Source organism: Xenopus laevis, chromosome 6L (assembly GCF_017654675.1).
Source record: "Xenopus laevis strain J_2021 chromosome 6L, Xenopus_laevis_v10.1, whole genome shotgun sequence".
NCBI classification, from domain to species: domain Eukaryota; kingdom Metazoa; phylum Chordata; class Amphibia; order Anura; family Pipidae; genus Xenopus; species Xenopus laevis.
The window spans coordinates 111,841,459-111,859,090 of NC_054381.1; the positions used below are offsets into that span (position 1 = coordinate 111,841,459).

Sequence of the window (17,632 nt, forward strand, 5' to 3'; positions counted from 1 at the left end):
AATCCAATAGGATCAGTGCAGCTCCCCCTGACTTCTATAGGACCTTGGGGCACATGTATAGTGCAAAATAAATAGGGCAAAATAACAACAACTTTATGAAGTTTTCCCAGGCTTGTGTAGTGTAATATATTTGCTGCTACATATACGTCCATTGTACTTTAACTTGGCGCCGTATGCAAATTAGGCATCGCTAGCGCAACTTCACTTTCCTTGACGAATTAACTCTAGCGCAACTTCGCTACCTTTCACCTCCCTGGTCGCAACTTCGGATTTTAGTGAATTTGAGCAACCCTGGCGAAACTACACCTGGCAAAGTACGGCGAAGCCGTCACTACGGCATTTTTAGAGGAAAAGGCGATTTGTGAAAAAAAAGAAATCTGAATGGTAGTAAATTGGCCACTTTATTTGTTAATTTGTGCTAGGGGATCATTCGTATGGGTTGAAAGGGATGAACAGCTGCCTTTATTTAAGCCCAAATTAAATATGTTATTGTGTAACTATGACTAATCATGGAGTGCAAACAGTTGCTCCGCTAGGGTTAGGCATACATTCATTGGTTCAAAATACATGAGGAAATTTGGAATTGAGTTAGGAGATTCATTTTTCATTGAACTATACAGGCAGTCCTAGGGTTACATACGAGATAGGGTCTGTATGTTTGTTCTTAATGAATTTGTATAATAGTTGAAACATATACATTTACTTATTAAATACAAGATAGATGTTTGTCTTAACATATTATTTATTTTTACCTTTCTGTGCTCTGCAGTAGACAACACACACCAGAGTGGAATGGGGCAGGTGGTTTATTAAAGATAAATGTTAATAAAAGTCTAGAAAACCACAGTATGTTACTTAGCCACTGTTTGTAAGTGTGAGTTGTATGTAAGTTGTTTGTATGCTATAAGTGCCATATTTTTAGGCATGGTCTGGATCTTCGTCCATTTCTTTAACCAGATTATTGGGTTACATCAAACTTTACAGTTCAACCGCTCTCTCAGTTCAAATCTGTTTGCTAATAACTCTCAGCATTCACCGGACCATCACACATTTCAGGCACCCAATGCGACCGTGGGAGCTTTTCCACTAGATATAGTTTATTATAGTTATTTAATAAATACGATTCATTCCAATGTACTGTTAAATACTAATATTGACAAAATAGGCGTAATCGTGAAACTATGTCTTCCATAATTACATATGGTGTGCCTTAAATGCCTCAAGCTCTCATTTGTGCACAGCTATTTTACTATATCACCTCTAGATTGCAAGCTCACATGAGAGGCTCTCCAGTTGCTGCAATCTATTTCTATGTATTTGTTGTTGCTACTTTTAGAGTGTGCTGTGGAAAAATGTGGGGCATTAAATAATTGATAACTTTATACTAAGCCAAATACTATCGCAATGTAATACAGACAGCGATCAAAATAAGGTTTAACAATAAAAATATGAAGCAAGATATTGTAAAAAAAAAAAAAATCCCATAGAGCTGAAAAGAAAAATGTAGTATGGGAGACAATGAATAATTGAAAAGAAGACAATGTAAACACAGAATAATAATGAATTTAATAAAAATAAACTTTTTTTAACCCACTTCAAGGATCCCAATGATGGGATAGGATATAAATATTTAACAGCACTGAAAGGCCCTAAACATGCAGTGAATTGGAAATGCTGCTATCAAACAAATGAATCTTCAGGGAGCAATACTTAGTATGAGCTAAAGAAGGAGTCCCTACACACTAAACAAACAAAAAAGCAGCAAAACAACTACAAAAGAATTATTGAAATGTATTCATAATTATAATACCTAATCACGTACACGCCCAAAATCTCTACTATCCAAATACCTTGTAGCATTTAACAGACAGAATAAAATAACTATCAACATAACTTGAAGGAAAGTAATAAAAAGTTCCAAGCTCTGCTAGTGTTATTTGTCCACCCATCCAAAGAAAACATGCTCATACCATAATATGTAGCTAATTTAAAATTAGCAGTAGTAATGAGCGAATCTGACCCCTTTCACTTTGCTGAAAATTCACCAAAATGCATTGAAGTCTGTGGGTAACTGTGTGCATTTTATTTTTGGTATTCAGTTATAGACATGCCTTACTACTAAGGTATTTCTTGATGTACTATGCAAATTAGGAGTTGGATTCTAACAATACAGCATTCTATCATTTTGAGACAAGTGCTGTGAATTTAAAAATAAGGGTCATTCGAAATTAAACCAGCCAATAAAATGCTTTGTTTGTGTGGGTGCCAGTAAAACAAGAGGCTGTGTTAAACCCCATATTGTCTGAATGTCGAGCTTTAAGGGCTCAAATTAATTTTTAAAATGTGTTTTAGGCCTAATTTACTTTAGCATGTGGAAGAACCATATGAGCAGTTCATAAAGAGGGTCAAAGTAGTGCCTCTAAGAGTATTCCTTTAAACAGAGGAACAAAGTTGACTACACTTCACTTATAGCAACCAATCATCAGGTAGCATTTACTGGCCATCTGTTTAATAACAAACATCTTATTGGTTGCTATGGGTTTCTGCTGCTGTGCAAATGTTGTGCCATTTACTACATATGCGGGGATTGAGCCCTGTTCTTAAATACATCTTTGCCTGTAGTATCTAATGAATAAAGTGAAATAAGGAGCCTCAGCCTCAGTCTGAAAAAATATAAATTGCCCCTTTTCTTTAACATAAGGTTCCAGTAGAAAAGTTCCCATTATATCCCAGTTCTGCAACATTACCAAGGATATGTTAATATTAAGGGTCATGTTACCTCTGTAGAAATGGGCCTAAAACAGTGAGAGTAGGACATGCTGGTGATGGTTGGAAAGCTTTTCCTTTATTGATTGTCATAATTCACTACCCTATTTTATAAACCTATATTTGACTTGTACATAGTTATATATCTTGCTAGCTTACACTCTAACCCCCATATGCAATTAAAGGGGAAGGAAACCTCCTCGGCGCTAACCCCCCACCCCCCCTCCCGTGTATTGCCCCCCCTCCCTCCTCCCCCCTGGCCTACCCCTCCCGCTGGGCAAATGCCCCTAACTTGTTACTTACCCTTCTGCGCAGGTCCAGTCCAGGGAGTTCACAGGCGACATCTTCTTCCACGCGATCTTCTTCCTCCTTTGACCGGCGCATGTGCAGTATGATCATTTCGCCGGTACGATCTACTGCGCATGCGCGTGACTTTTGGTGCATGCGCAGTAGATCCGTACCGGCGAAATGCTCCTACTGCGCATGCGCCAAAACGCCGGTCAAAGGAGGAAGAAGATCGCGTGGAAGAAGATGTCGCCTGTGAACTCCCTGGACTGGACCTGCGCAGAAGGGTAAGTAACAAGTTAGGGGCATTTGCCCAGCGGGAGGGGTAGGCCAGGGGGGAGGAGGGAGGGGGGGCAATACATGGGAGGGGGGAGGGGGGTTAGCGCCGACGAGGTTTCCTGCCCCTTTAAAGACACTAAGTTTGCCCAGGTGCAGTAACCCATAGCAACCAATAGAATCTTTGCCTTGAAACAGGTGACCGGTAAATGCTACCTGCTAATTGGTTGTTATGGGTTAATGCTCCTGGGCACACTTAGTGGGGCTCATTTATAAACTCTGCGCAGGGCAGATTGGTCAGCACAGTCAATATATTTGTCCTGCACATGGTTATATTTATAAAGCTGAATAAGAGTGTGCAAACAGTATTTCAATATTTTTTTCACACGCGAATGTCTATAAGAGCTTTTTAAATATGGCAAAAATCACAAATTGCGAATATTATGTGCATTTCTATGTACAAGAATGTGTAAGAATGAAAAACTCCTAGCTTTTGCACTTTGTTGTTTCATGGTTCAGGATTACATTTTTGTTTCAAAGTAAATCTTACAAGAATTTCTCCATGCAGAAAAAAGGTAGAACTATTTTAAATGGCCAATCCCAGTAAAGGGATAGCGCCTTTGCGTATTCACGTATGGAATCAATTTCACAGTTCTATAACACATCACTCAGAGTATTAACAATGATAGATGTCCCCCTAAATATTCTAATGACCGGGAGAGCTCCAGAGTAAAGAGGTGAAAGGTTAACTACCAAGGCATGAAAAAACTTAGTGTTCAGGCAAGATGTGGAAAAAATAAATTTCAGGCAATAATGAAACATGTTTATATATTGTCCAATGGGACATCTAAAACTTGCTACTACTGAAATCACCACCAGCCTGAATTGTGTAAAAGAGTAAATACCAAGGATCTGATTCAATATTGAAAAACGAATAAATGAAGACATGAAGAGAAACAAGATAGCAAAACAAGGCAAACAAGATTTAGGGAGGAATGAAGGCAGATGTTTCTATAAAGCAGATTAACTGTAATCTAGAAAGAACAATTCTCTTTAGGTAAATAATAATACTCAGGTCTGGATATCATTAGGTGCACAGGGGATTAAGGATTAGAGAGTTTCATTAAAATACTTAGCCATGCTAATACAATGCTAATACTGTACTTAGCAATTCATTAATATTATACTGTCTATGTTATCCAAGGCTAGTAACTTCAAATATTTTATATCTAAAAATTATTATTTTTACTTCAAAAAAGCATGCTAATGTATTAGTAGCCTAAAATACTAAATATGGCTATCTGTACTACGGACAGAAGAGCAACTATCATAGTTACATAGTTACATAGTTCAATCGGGTTGAAAAAAGACAAAGTCCATCAAGTCCAACCCCTCCAAATGAAAACCCAGCATCCATACACACACCCCTCACTACTTTCATACAAATTCTATATACCATACCTATATTAACTATAGAGTTTAGTATCACAATAGCCTTTGATATTATGTCTTTCCAAAAAATCATCCAAGCCATTCTTAAATGCATTAACTGAATCAGCCATCACAACATCACCCGGCAGTGCATTCCACAACCTCACTGACCTGACTGTGAAGAACCCCCTACGTTGCTTCAAATGAAAGTTCTTTTCTTCTAGTCTAAAGGGGTTGAGTTAGGTTGAGAAGGGCTAAATGGTGCAAAAGAGCAAGACATGCAGTGACATTGTTCTTAAAACAGAGGGAATTCACATGCCTCATGTTATATGCATAGAATTGCCTTAAAACCAAAAATGAGAGGCCTTAACCTTCAATCAGAGGTGTAAATATACAGGAAGCAGACCCTGTGGCTGCAGGGGGCCCAGAAGATATAGGGGCCCCATGAGGCCCTAATTCATATACAGTTTCAATAAATATTGGTAAAACAAGTCAACCTCTAAACATTTTGGCGGCCTAAAAAAATAATTTGCTGTGGGCCCAGTAATATCTAGTTATGCCACTGACTTCAATTATTGAATTAAAGCCAGTTGATCCATGAAATGACTCCTTAATGTGCCACTAGCATATCCCACTAGCATATCTCAGCTCATTACACCCTTTAAATACTTATGAATATACTGTCTCTGATGGTCTCTATTGATTGGGCTAAAGCTAAAGTTGTAATGCGGCAGTTAGCAAAACAGTCATTTAAAAAAATCACGGATGCCAATGTTAATAATATATAAATTACTGATGCTACTTATCTTGAAAAGGGGTACATCTCTTAAGTATTGATTTAAAAAGCCTTTTTGTCCAGGGTTTGGTTGCGAAGAAATATGACACAAGGTGCAGAGCTCAATGTTGGTGGGCACAGCGTAGCCCTGTTCTTGCTGCCTGCCATACAACTAATTTACAATCACAACCACAGTTGTAGTCGCATAAACAGTGGGTGCAGTTATGAACTGATGTCATTCATTAAAGGTACTTGCATACAATGGCGCTACTTGAACTTCCCAACAGTTAAGGTGGCCATAGACGTAGCAATTACGTTCTTTCTTGTAAAAGATCTTTCCAAGAAAGATTGTTAGTTTCAATACACACACATGTAGAGCTGAATCATCATATATAAAGGTAGAAACAATAGAATTCCAACTGTATCTGATGATTCAGCACAACAATGGCCGATGTGTGGATGACTTCAAAATCTCTGTCCATCCCGATCGATGAGCCGACTGATATCCAAGTTTTCTGCTATCGGTCGGCTCTTTTCCCACCATACATGAATCGAATATCGTACGAAAATTTGCTTCGTATGATATTATCTGTGCATCTTAGGCCAACTTTAGTAGCATATTCAGGTCTGGCGCTGCCCTAGGCACTGGACCTGCAGGTATCCCACATGACAACCTTAAATTTATCGGGTCGGGTTTTTTGGGGCAAAAACTCTCATTTTTCATGGAAAAAAAACCTCAGATTTTTCGAGATTTATTATACCATGATACTGCAAAAAGCCTGAATCTGAAAATCCGCTATCTCAGACCTGTCGTAGTCCTGTATACTGTAAGTCAATGGTAGAGGCACCTCAATTTGAAGTTATTGTGGTCTGCGCTGGGTTTAACCCAAAAATTTGAAAAAATCAAGCAAAAGGGAAAAAAGCCCAGAAAATTTGATTACATTAATCCAATTAATTTGGGTTATTTTATCAATAAATAAGTCAAGCATGGGAGTTTACTATTAGAATCAAATTGGGAGCAGAATCAATATATATTACTGGTAAGCATGCCGGAGACCTCTAGTGACCAAACAGAGGTAAAACCATAAACTCAATAATTTCTCCAAGGCATGCTAGTAGGTAAAAAAATATATTTTATTCACATCAATAGTTAAAAGACATGGATAGTATCCCCTCTAACGCGTTTCATGCTTACCCAGCACTTAGTCATAGGCAGAATCCAACTAGTCTCTCTTGCTCTGTTCCTTAAGTACTAGCACATGTAGTCCCTCCCCTTAGTAAAACCAATCACAAGCATATGTTACAATTGCCATATATCATCCAATGGACTACTGGCTTTGTTCAGATACAATGATCAATAAATAAGTCAAGCATGGGAGTTTAGTCATGGTTTTTTAATAAAATATGAGATAAATTTGGATTTTGTTAAAACCTCCTCAGTGATGTCATGGTAGTGATGGTAGATGGACCCCCACCTCTGCTACTGGATTTAACAGGAAAGCATCTGCAGCAGGGGAAGTAGGGTTTTTACTCTGGAAAGTTTTTTTTTACCATATAAGCATCTAAGCTGCCGCCATAGGCACAGGCCCTATATGGTAAATAGGCCTCTGTCTAAAGTTGTGCTTGGTAACACTCTACAGAACCTATAGACACATGCAACCCTGCAGCTACACCACAAACTTGACAGTAATTCTAGAGTTCCCTTTATGAGCTGTGTCAAAAGGTTCAGCAGATTTCTAAAGAATCGCTTTTACACAAAGTGCAGGAAATTGCACAAATCTGGCCAATTTGTACCATGTTTTGACACATTAGCCTCAATTGCGTCAGATGCAACTCCACCGTGCGATTGCAATTACATTGGAATTGTGGGGGAAAATGCTGCTTTGTGGGAAAAAAATCATGCTGCATTGTCGAAAATTGCATCCTGCTGCAAGTTGACTAATAATGTGTTTGGGGCTGTTGGGCTGTTATATTGTCCTTTTTATGTGTCATCACCATCATAACAAGCTCATGTGGCAACCACACATAGACCTTAGACAAAACGGGCATGGAACGATCTGCTTGTCCAAGTGTGGCCAGTAAAAATAAAAATGTAACTCTATTTTTATGGCAATTCAGTGCTCTAACTGTTTTTCCTGTAATATGAAAAGCAAACATAAACTCGGGTCCCTGTCTGAGCCTTAATATTTGTTTATAAGGAACATTAAATTCCTTTCTCGCAGTAACCAGCTTCATCAGGCAGCCAACTTACTTGGTTCAATATTTCATTAAACTTCACTGAGAAAGCATAACTCAATCTATTTAAAAAACGGCAGGCTTTAAAAAAATAAAATCTAAATTGCCACACAAGCAATGCATGTATTATACTACACAGGTAGCTAGATGAATGGCTCTTTGAATCGTTTCTGAAATCAGCTGGGAAAAATATTCATTTAAAAGCATACCTATTCTTTGTTTTAGGAGACTGCCTGATTTGGTATATACATTGATGATCACTAAAAGTTGTAAACAGCTATTCTAATACTAATGTTATAAGGAAAATTGTAGATGTATGGAAGAATGATACAATTTGAGCATATAATCTTTATTCTACAGTTTTTTTTTGGGTTGGCTATAAAATCAGCCTATGCATAATAATGTAATGTGACTGGTATGCTAAGCATTTTGAAGAATGTGATTGCAAAAATGTTTACAATGTCATTAACAACTAAATACATGTTCCCATCATAGTGTTTGAAAAGAAAGCAGTTTGAAGGCAGTAGAGGGATAGTGTAAGGTAAAGTGCTCTACATAGTGTTTCCAATACACTATAATATGACGTAAATGCCATAAGTATAGAAACATTATAGCTAAATGAATAAAAATGGTGTCACTATTGAGATGCTGCTTTGGATGACTTTTGATGACTCAATTTATCAATAATGGGTCTTTATAAGCCTGTTCCCTGCAACTCACAGTTGATTGATCATCAAAGCTTCTGAGCCTCATTTAGTATATATTTCTGCGATTCCTATGTCCCTACCTGATACATACCTGATTCCTTGTTCCCTGCCCGGTTCTTTGTTTCTGTTCCCCAGTCCTCATCCATTGCCTGATTCACTTCCCTGTGGATTCCCTTGTTTGACTGGCGACTTGTTCCTTGACTTTGCTTACCTGCCATCTATCCAGACCCTCTGCCTGTCTTTCTCCAGCCCTAATCATCCAGCCTGTTACGGGACTCTGCTTTTGCCTGACTCTAGCCTCAACACAGGCCTGTATTTGGACTACTGTTTTTTGATTTGCACTTCTTTCAATTTTGTTATTTACCTTATCTGCCCATTAAAGCTATTTTCACCTAAAAATGTCTTCCAGTTATTACCTAGCCAGTAATGGGTGTAACCCAGGTTACTGAGCATACAGGCTCCTACCTGCCAGTCACTCACCAATGGCCAGACCTGACATCCTTATACACGGCAATAGATGCCAATTTTGGACAATCTAAGGTCAAGAGGAAAAATAGTAGAGAGAATACCAGAAATCTCCCTGCGAGCCACTACCCTAAAATTAGTTTCTGTTTTTGTGTTGATCATGCTGTCATCCATAGATTGATAGATTAATTGATCCAGTGGTTTTGCTTGTCTACACAACCAAATCCAGAAAATAAAAGCTGTAAAAATGATAAAACATCCAATTCCACTTTGATTCCAATTGCATCTATGACCATTAATTTTGAATGAGCTGTAGGGTGCAACTGAGTCAAGAGAAAAAACACAAGAAGGGCCTTTGAAAGAATGACAATTAATAGGGTTAATTTTCTTGCTTGAGTCTCTGCGCCTAGGAGCTTGTGCCACATACATCTAAGCTGGCTAACCAACAAACTGGCATGCCATGCAAATGAAAAGAAGAGTGTAGACACCTTTGTGAAATGTTGTACCCTGCAGTAAAAGAGCACACAATTTTTCTCTCAAAACCCTTTCAAATGCACTTCCAAGTTATTACTGTACCTCTGCTCAGGTAGAAGCTGCAAATGTTCTTTAAGATTACTATAATATATTTTTTTTGCAGACGCCAAAAAAACTTCTATCTTTTTCTACATTTCTTTTGCTACTTGGCCTACTTTTAAGTCAGCTGAAATAATGTCTCTGGTCTAATTTCAACATTGCCGCTGACATTTTTATACTTTACCTGCTGATGTATGACAAAATTGTTTTCACAAAGAATATGTAATATATTTATGGTGTCTTTTAAAGGACATTTCAGCAGTCTTAAGAGCTTCTGTAAGAGCATGTGTGCTTCTATTGTACAGAAATGTTTATGTTTGCCATGGGTGTTTTCACTCCATTAAGCTAGAAATGGTACCCAAGACTGCAAGCAACTCATAGAAAATAGAAAAATAGACGCTATTATTTTTAAGTGAATTTCACAAGTTTAGTTCCCTGTACATGAGAAAATATTACTTTAAGTGCAGCAAATATGAATTTTACAGCTTTATTTTTAAAAAAAAGATTTATTTGTTTCCATTTCTGCATCAAGGGAAATTTCACATACGGCCATTTAACACATTTTATAGATCCTCAAGAGGGCACACTCATCTCATTAGGCCTAAGGCTGAGGAAGCTGGGAATAAAGAAATCACCCTTAGTGGGAAATACTTTCAGTATTTTTGTCAATGGAAACTGGTCAAAATATGGTATATTTTCTTTTTGTTCAGCATTATTTACCATTGATACTTTTTTATTTGGATCTATTAATAACAGTCATGACATTCATAGCTTTAGAGAAAGTGAGTTTAGTTGGGTCCAAAAACCTCTAAAACCACTAAAATTCGAACCTTAATAAATAGGCCTCCACTATTTAAAGTTTGACCTAAATTATGAAAGAGGTTCATCAAGTGAAACACAGTTGTCTCTCTTTATAGCTTACTTTCTCTTTTTGCTTCTCTACTATCATTGTCAAAAGTGTCGTAAATCAATATTATATTTATTATCATAATATATAATAGTATTATAATTTTATAATAATATATATTATATATATAATTATATATTAATATATAATAAATAATTATATTATATATATATATATTTGACCTTCGGATTGCAAAAATGTCATGATAATCACAATGTGTTGGGTAACAACAAGAGGGACTGAATTAGCATTTCTATGGATGATTCGCCATAGATGGACAGATAAAAGATGCTATCCCCTCCCAACCAAGTTAGTATCTTATAAACTCATGTATGGTGACCTCAGATGAGCCTGCCCAACTGATATGTGGCTGAAAATTAATTCAGGCAATGACTGCATCAGTTGTGGTACTCTCTTGTTGTATCTTTATAGGCCCTGATGATCTGCTAGTTGCAGTAACTAGAGGGGGGCTGACCCTGGCGCGGGACATGCAGCCGGCCCCGCCCCCCTCCGTACGCCCGGAAACACTGAAGAAGTCAGTGGCATGCAAGCTGCCGGGGGGTCCTGAGGGGGTGCGGGCCCTGGCCAAATCGCACCCCCTGCTCCCCCGGTAGTTACGCCAGTGGCTAGTTGGTATGGGGTGACCAAATAAATATGCACATGTAATTAAGTTCTGAATGCCCATACTGCAGAGCTATGATGAGCAAAACGGACTGTTTTAGGGAGTGTTACAATGGTGATGAGTTTTTAGTAAAATGTTTTAGTAAATGTTCCCTACATTTAAGTAGACCCAACAGCCTAAATCAGTAAATCTTATAACTGCATGAAATGATAATTAAACTAGAATAACAAATAACAATCTTAATGTGAAGGCAGGTAGGGATTTTATAAATACGAAAGGTTCTACGAAAATACAATACTTCCACATTCATTGCCTATGCTTTTAATCTAGTAAAATAGAAGGAGAAAATTACTTTGGTATATTTTTATACAGTTCTTAAAATGTGGTTTATGATGTAATTAGAATAAATCAAGAAGAGCCTTGGGTTTAAAGATTGTAATACGAAAACAGAAAATGTGTGTCTGAAAGAATAGTGAGAACGGTCTCAAAGTAATTTCTACATAAATTAGAATGATACTGAAATTCACTGACGTTATCAAGGCTCTGCTCTCCCCCAGTCCAAAGTAATTACATTGAGATCAAATAAACGAAACAAAAGTGTAAAATATACCGGCTGTTTATTAGTAAATAAGTTAAGCTTGCATGGATTTACATAAACAAGAATTTCCATGCTACAATTTTTTCATCCCCAGTCACTTCTGACAACTTAAAAAAAAGATTCAGAGGAACTGATAGCAACTAAGGAAATGCAGATATGACTACCAGTACTGCATAATTATGTATTTAACCAGATGCATCCAATCACAGCATTGTATGAATATCCGACTGCAACTAAGCTGCCTGTCTGTATATATTAGAGAACCTGCAGCTGCATCTAACATCATTGAATTAGGATAACACAGTAGGTGGTTCGAATAAAAATTGGAAGGAGTCAGGGCAGTACTGACTTCAAACACTACTACGCATGCACCATCTCTTACTCGTGCATTTGCATAGCTTTAATCCTACTGGCTTGATGTTGTGCTGCCTGACTCTGCTTAGCTTTACTCTTGCTACTTTGCATAAGTGTAGTGAAGGGAATGTTTAACAACTGCCTCCTCAACAGATATTCTACTGAACCCAATAATTGGATAGGCATAGGTAAATATTACAAAAATGCAAGATTTTGTAATATGAATCAACACTACAAAATGATCATTCTGGCAGGGGCCTAACAAGAGCGTACTGGGTCCCCCGGCTGAAAAATTTTCAGAGGGCCTGGCACGCATAGGTGATCCCGATTGCGCCTGCCTGCAACCCCCTTGCATGCTCGCTCTTCTTAAAAGAAGAAAGCGGTGGAGAATTTGAGCGCTATGGAGGAAAAAGACCCTGCGATCTGGGCACACCTCTTCCCTGCCCCCCCCCCCACAACCTGCTGGGTCCTCTATAGTTATGCCAGTGCATCATGGGAAAACTTTTTTTAAAAAATGAATCAGTTAATATTGCTACTACAGCGGACTTATGATCTGAAATCTGCTTTTCAAAAGAGCCAACTGATTTTTTTTAATAATTAATTTTGAAATCTGACATGGGGCTACACATTTTGTTAGTTTCCCAGGTGCCCCCAGTCACATGTTCTTCAGTCACTCTTTACTGCTGCACTGCCCCCCCCAGCAGCCCATCAGCAGAACAATGGGAAGGTAACCAGATACCAGCACCCTGGCACATAAAATGTAAGAACAGCACTCAATAGAAAACATGGCCAGGCAAAATGAACTGAGATGGCTGCTTACACACCAATATTACAACTAAAAAAAATACACTTGTTGGGTTAGGAATTACATTTTACATGAGTGAATTATTTGCAGTATAAACAGTGTAATTTAGAAATAAAAACTACACCATAGAAATCATGACAGAATCGGTTTAAAAACGAAAAGGTAGTAGACCCTTACTTTTTCCTATACTTCAATCGATAGGATAAATAGGGTTTGCAGTGAATATATGTATTATCTACATTTTATGTTAGTACTTCATCTACAGGATTTATAATTAATAGTAATTAACACTGCATATGTTGTAGTGTACATTTGAAGTTTAATGATGCGTTCTTGATCAAAGCAACTTTAAATCAAACCAAACACTTGATAGGCACTGCCTTCTCTAAGGTATTCTTAAAAGGTTTTAAAGTCATCCAGTCATGACATGTTCTAAACTCCCAAATGCATGTTGCAAAGAAGAATTTGCCCTTTAATAAAATCCATAGGTGTTTTGGGAATACTGTGTATGCAATCCAGCTACACTGTGGTCCAGGACAGCTGCATAAATGCACCAATGAGGAAAATGGCTTTGCATCTTGGTTGCACCAACATCTGAGGATTACTGAAAAGTGACTTTCTTTTATACTGTGTGGCTTACATTGACTAGTTGTTTTGAGAAAATCTAAAGGCATTAAGGTTTAGCATTATAATTTTTACAGCCAATTCAAGCAGTTGGATCAAAAATCTTCTACAGTTTATTGTTTGGAAGTAGAAATTAAAAGGATAATTTTGGTGACCCATAGAAATGTAAGTTACACATTGAGAAAGGGCCTTTGCAGCCCGAAACATGTCGTGTGGACATAAAATAAAAACTTATTTGCAGTTATTCTGCCTGCTGTATGTTTTCCCACCTTCTCTGATACTAATAGCCTTCTAATCAAAGATTAACAACTGACAGTGTGCACCTTCCACTGAATGTAAGTTAGGCTCATGATATACTGTATCTAATGGAAGGCAAGGGATACCATTCTCTTGGCTCTTTAAAGTTAAGAGAATTACAAATATGTTCATGTATACCCTTCCCTACTATATAAACTTTAGGTACATCAAGAACTGGAGCGACCAACTTGCTATTGACAAGGGCTCATTTCCTTTACAGTTTACAAGTCTAAAAACACATTACAAATTGCCCTGATATAAGAATATGCATTACAATTAAATGTTAGTACTCCCAGAACATTTTTTTTATATATCCAATATGTTTGATTGCTATCACTAGCACAACCTCCGGTGGCCCAATATATAAATGGATTTTAAAAAATGCCAATGTCTGGCTTCATCATTAGTAATAATAAGTTGTTATTTGTGCTACTTATTTCAATTGTGCAATATAGAAAAAATCAGATAGCATTAAAAGGGCAAAAAAATTGAATCTAGGTGCTGATATTGATAGACAAACAATTATAACCTGCAATAGAAGTTAGCACACTATCAGGACTTATCAAAGATAGGGATGAAGAAGCTAGACCAGCATTGTAATATTATAGGAGTATATATATTACTATACATTTTTGCTATCTAAATATGTGATATTTTCCTGTACAGCCTATTCTACCTATAGTTTATTCAGTTAAAGCTAGAGAAAGTTTAGCAGACAAGTTGCAAAATCAGGGCCACTTCAAATAAATGCAAGTTACCAGGCTGAGTTAAAAAGAATCAGCACAACCCTTGTAGATTGATTTTACATATTTTGTTCACATGATCTCATACGAGGAGTTAAGGCAGCACATTGGAATATAAAGGAGCAAATAAGGAGTGTGGCTAAAGCAATTGCAATGCATAGCCACCAAACCTTTTTATCTTTATAGATACAAGTGCAGCTACACATTTATAAACAGAAGACAATGATATGTTTGGTGTTAAAATAGTAATACGGGCACACTGTAGTAATTATGCTAATTTCCAAACGAGATCATTCTCCAGTAACACCTACGGAAATAAGTGGCAATTGTGTTGCAGGCATTAAAGATGAATAATTCACAGCTTCAAGCATGTAAATCTTAGAAAAATGTTCTTTTTTTACACACGGTGCATTAATTTGAATTCATTTGAGCACAGGATTAAATAATAGAGAAACTACTGAACTGGTGAACATGGAAATGAATCATGTAAATAATACACACTCTCCTTGAGATCTACCGATGAACTGCGTGAAATGCACATGTACATTCATACGCTTCCATAGAGCCATTAGTACGGACTGTTAATGAAATGCTCAGTGGTAATCTGATGCTATAATTGCCAGAGAGAACAACGTTTACATCTACCATTAATTCTCCTTTGTTTTCTAGTTAAATGTTCCTAGTGTAATGCTTGACATATTTTTACTGGGAGCTGATTTTAATCTTGCACATTTCCACAAGGCCACTCTCTTTGGTTTATGTCTCAGATGACAGCATATGTTTTGGACAGCAGACATAAGTCAAGATGAGAGTTTCGGATTCATCTTGATCCTTGCTATGATTAATTCAATCATCTGAACAGCTCAGATCTGCTTGGCACATTGAATCAGTGCTCAGATCAGAATACACCATTGTCATACAATGAAAATGGTCCCAGTCAAAATTATTTTCGCTCAACTGGGACATAAAACCTAATCTCTGGGACCTTAAAAAATAATAGAAGCAAATCCTATAATAAGGGAATTTTCATTTATTATGGTAAATGTAGCAGCACTGGCATTATCTTCATTAAACAATGAAATATATATATATATATTATATATATATATATATATATATATATATATATATATATATATATATATATATATATATATATATATATATATATAAATTAGAGCAGGGCTTTTTCAAGACTACTACTCCCAGTAATCCACCTCCCCAGAATGCTGCGAGTTGTTATTCTGCAGGAGCATACAATGTTCCCTATGCTTGATTTAAGCCTTTTTATATTTTATTGTAACATTCCATTTTTGTGACAGAAGAGGCATAAAATAAAGGCTATTATTACTTGCACACAATTCACTCAAATCCAGCATGAAAGTAAACATACAGACGGGCATTACTGGCATTCAATACTCATGCATGGAAAATATGGCAGAAAGCATGTTACTACTTAGGCACAAAGAATTACTTACAGGTAGTAAGTGTAGGAGTTATAGCTTCTTCTGTCATGATGAAGCAAGGGTTTAGGCAGTGGTAGAAAAAAGATGAAATGGAAGGAAAGAAAAGCCAGATATTAATGTATGAAAAATCAAGATGAACGAGAACAGATCAGGTGGCATGAATGACAGATTCGGAAAGCAAATTACTTCTAAGACATAACATGCACCACATCACATTAATGACCATATACAGTACATTGACAATGTAATGGTTACAGCTTTCCATCAAAGGGGAAAAGGTCCTAAAGATTTGCTTTCTATTACACACTAATATCAAGTGTATCAAGTTAATGGCTGTGGCATTGTCTCATCCTATATTTTAGGTTAGGGTCACAATGACAATGGACCTATTGTAGCTAGCAAAGAGGGGAGACAGTTGTAAATCAATAAGCATTAAAGTCAGTGAAAGATAAATAACTCATGACTTTGTGCGCAAATATTGGAAGAGAACATGCACCACTGACCTAACACTTATGAGTATCACTATAGTGACATGTTAAATATCCTTTTTTCATAGTCAATGGGATTTCCTGTAGGTTTGACCAATGGTACTACTGCTATTCATAAGTGTGACCGTCTACAATTTGAGCAATAACGATGTAGGGGCGAATTCACTAAAGCGCGAATCAGCTAACGCTAGCGCAAATTCGTCAGTGTGACGTCATTTTGTTACTTTGCCTATTTACTAACGGGTATTCAGGTTACTTACATGTGGTTGGTTTGCATCTACCCTCGTGGTGGCCTCCCGCCGACTGGACTCCGCTCCAGACACAATGATAACGTCCAAAGTGATAATAGATAGACGGGAGCCTTTAACAACCACGGGTAGTGTTTGAATAAAAAAAGTCTTTATTGCCAAGCATCTTTAAAAGCACAAACAGGTATCTTCCTGGAGCTCTTTAACTAAACCATGACGTGTCTAGTCACTAACAGGTGCTGGCTGAATTCGCTAGAGAAATCGACCAACTCTAGCGCTACTTTGCACCATTACGCCTGGCGAATTTGCGCTATGGCGAAGGGACGTAACTACGCTAATTCACTAACTTGCGCATTTTACTGAACGTTACCTCTTGCGCTAGACTTGCCTTCGTCAGCTCAGACCAGACAAAGTGCAATAGAGTAGATAGGACTTGCTTCAAATGAAGTTGAAATTTTTTCTAAGTCCCAAAAAACGCTGGCGTCTTTTACTTTTTGAGGGTGATAGGCTGAAAAAGATCGTAAATTTTTTTGGGGTACCCTCCTTCCCCTACATTTCCTAACATATGGCACCTAAACTATACAGTGGGCACATGTGTAGGGAAAAATAACAACTTTATTTTATTTTATGAAGCTTTCCCAGGCTTGTGTATTGTAATGTATTTGCTGCTACATATACGACCATTGTACTTTAAGTTAGCGCCGTATGCAAATTAGGCATCGCTATCTTAACTTTGCTTTGCTTGATGAATTAACGCTAGCGCAACTTCGCTACCTTTTGCCTCCTTGAGTGCAACTTCGGATTTTAGTGAATAGTGATGAGCGAATTTCTCCCGTTTCGCTTTTCCGAAAAGTTAGCGAATTTCCCGCAAAAAATCGTGAAATTTGAAGGTTTTCACTAAAAAAAATAGTGAAATTTGAAGGATTTCACAAAAAAATTATGAATGTTAAGGATTTCACTCAAAAAT

At 37.3% G+C, this 17,632-nt stretch overlaps 1 protein-coding gene across 18 annotated transcripts in view; it reads right to left on the minus strand.

Annotated features, from left to right (window-relative positions):
- The window catches only part of LOC108719201 (receptor-type tyrosine-protein phosphatase mu), a 470,437-nt gene that overhangs the window by 139,452 nt on the left and 313,353 nt on the right, over positions 1–17,632 (minus strand). For 8 of the 18 annotated variants that reach the window (XM_041566369.1, XM_041566375.1, XM_041566371.1 and 5 more), the window contains one exon: positions 15,942–15,971. The exons of the other annotated variants lie outside the window; for them this stretch is intronic. In XM_041566369.1, coding sequence (XP_041422303.1) covers positions 15,942–15,971 — 30 coding nt within the window. The remainder of the gene's footprint in view (positions 1–15,941; positions 15,972–17,632) is intronic. 18 annotated transcript variants of the gene reach the window in all.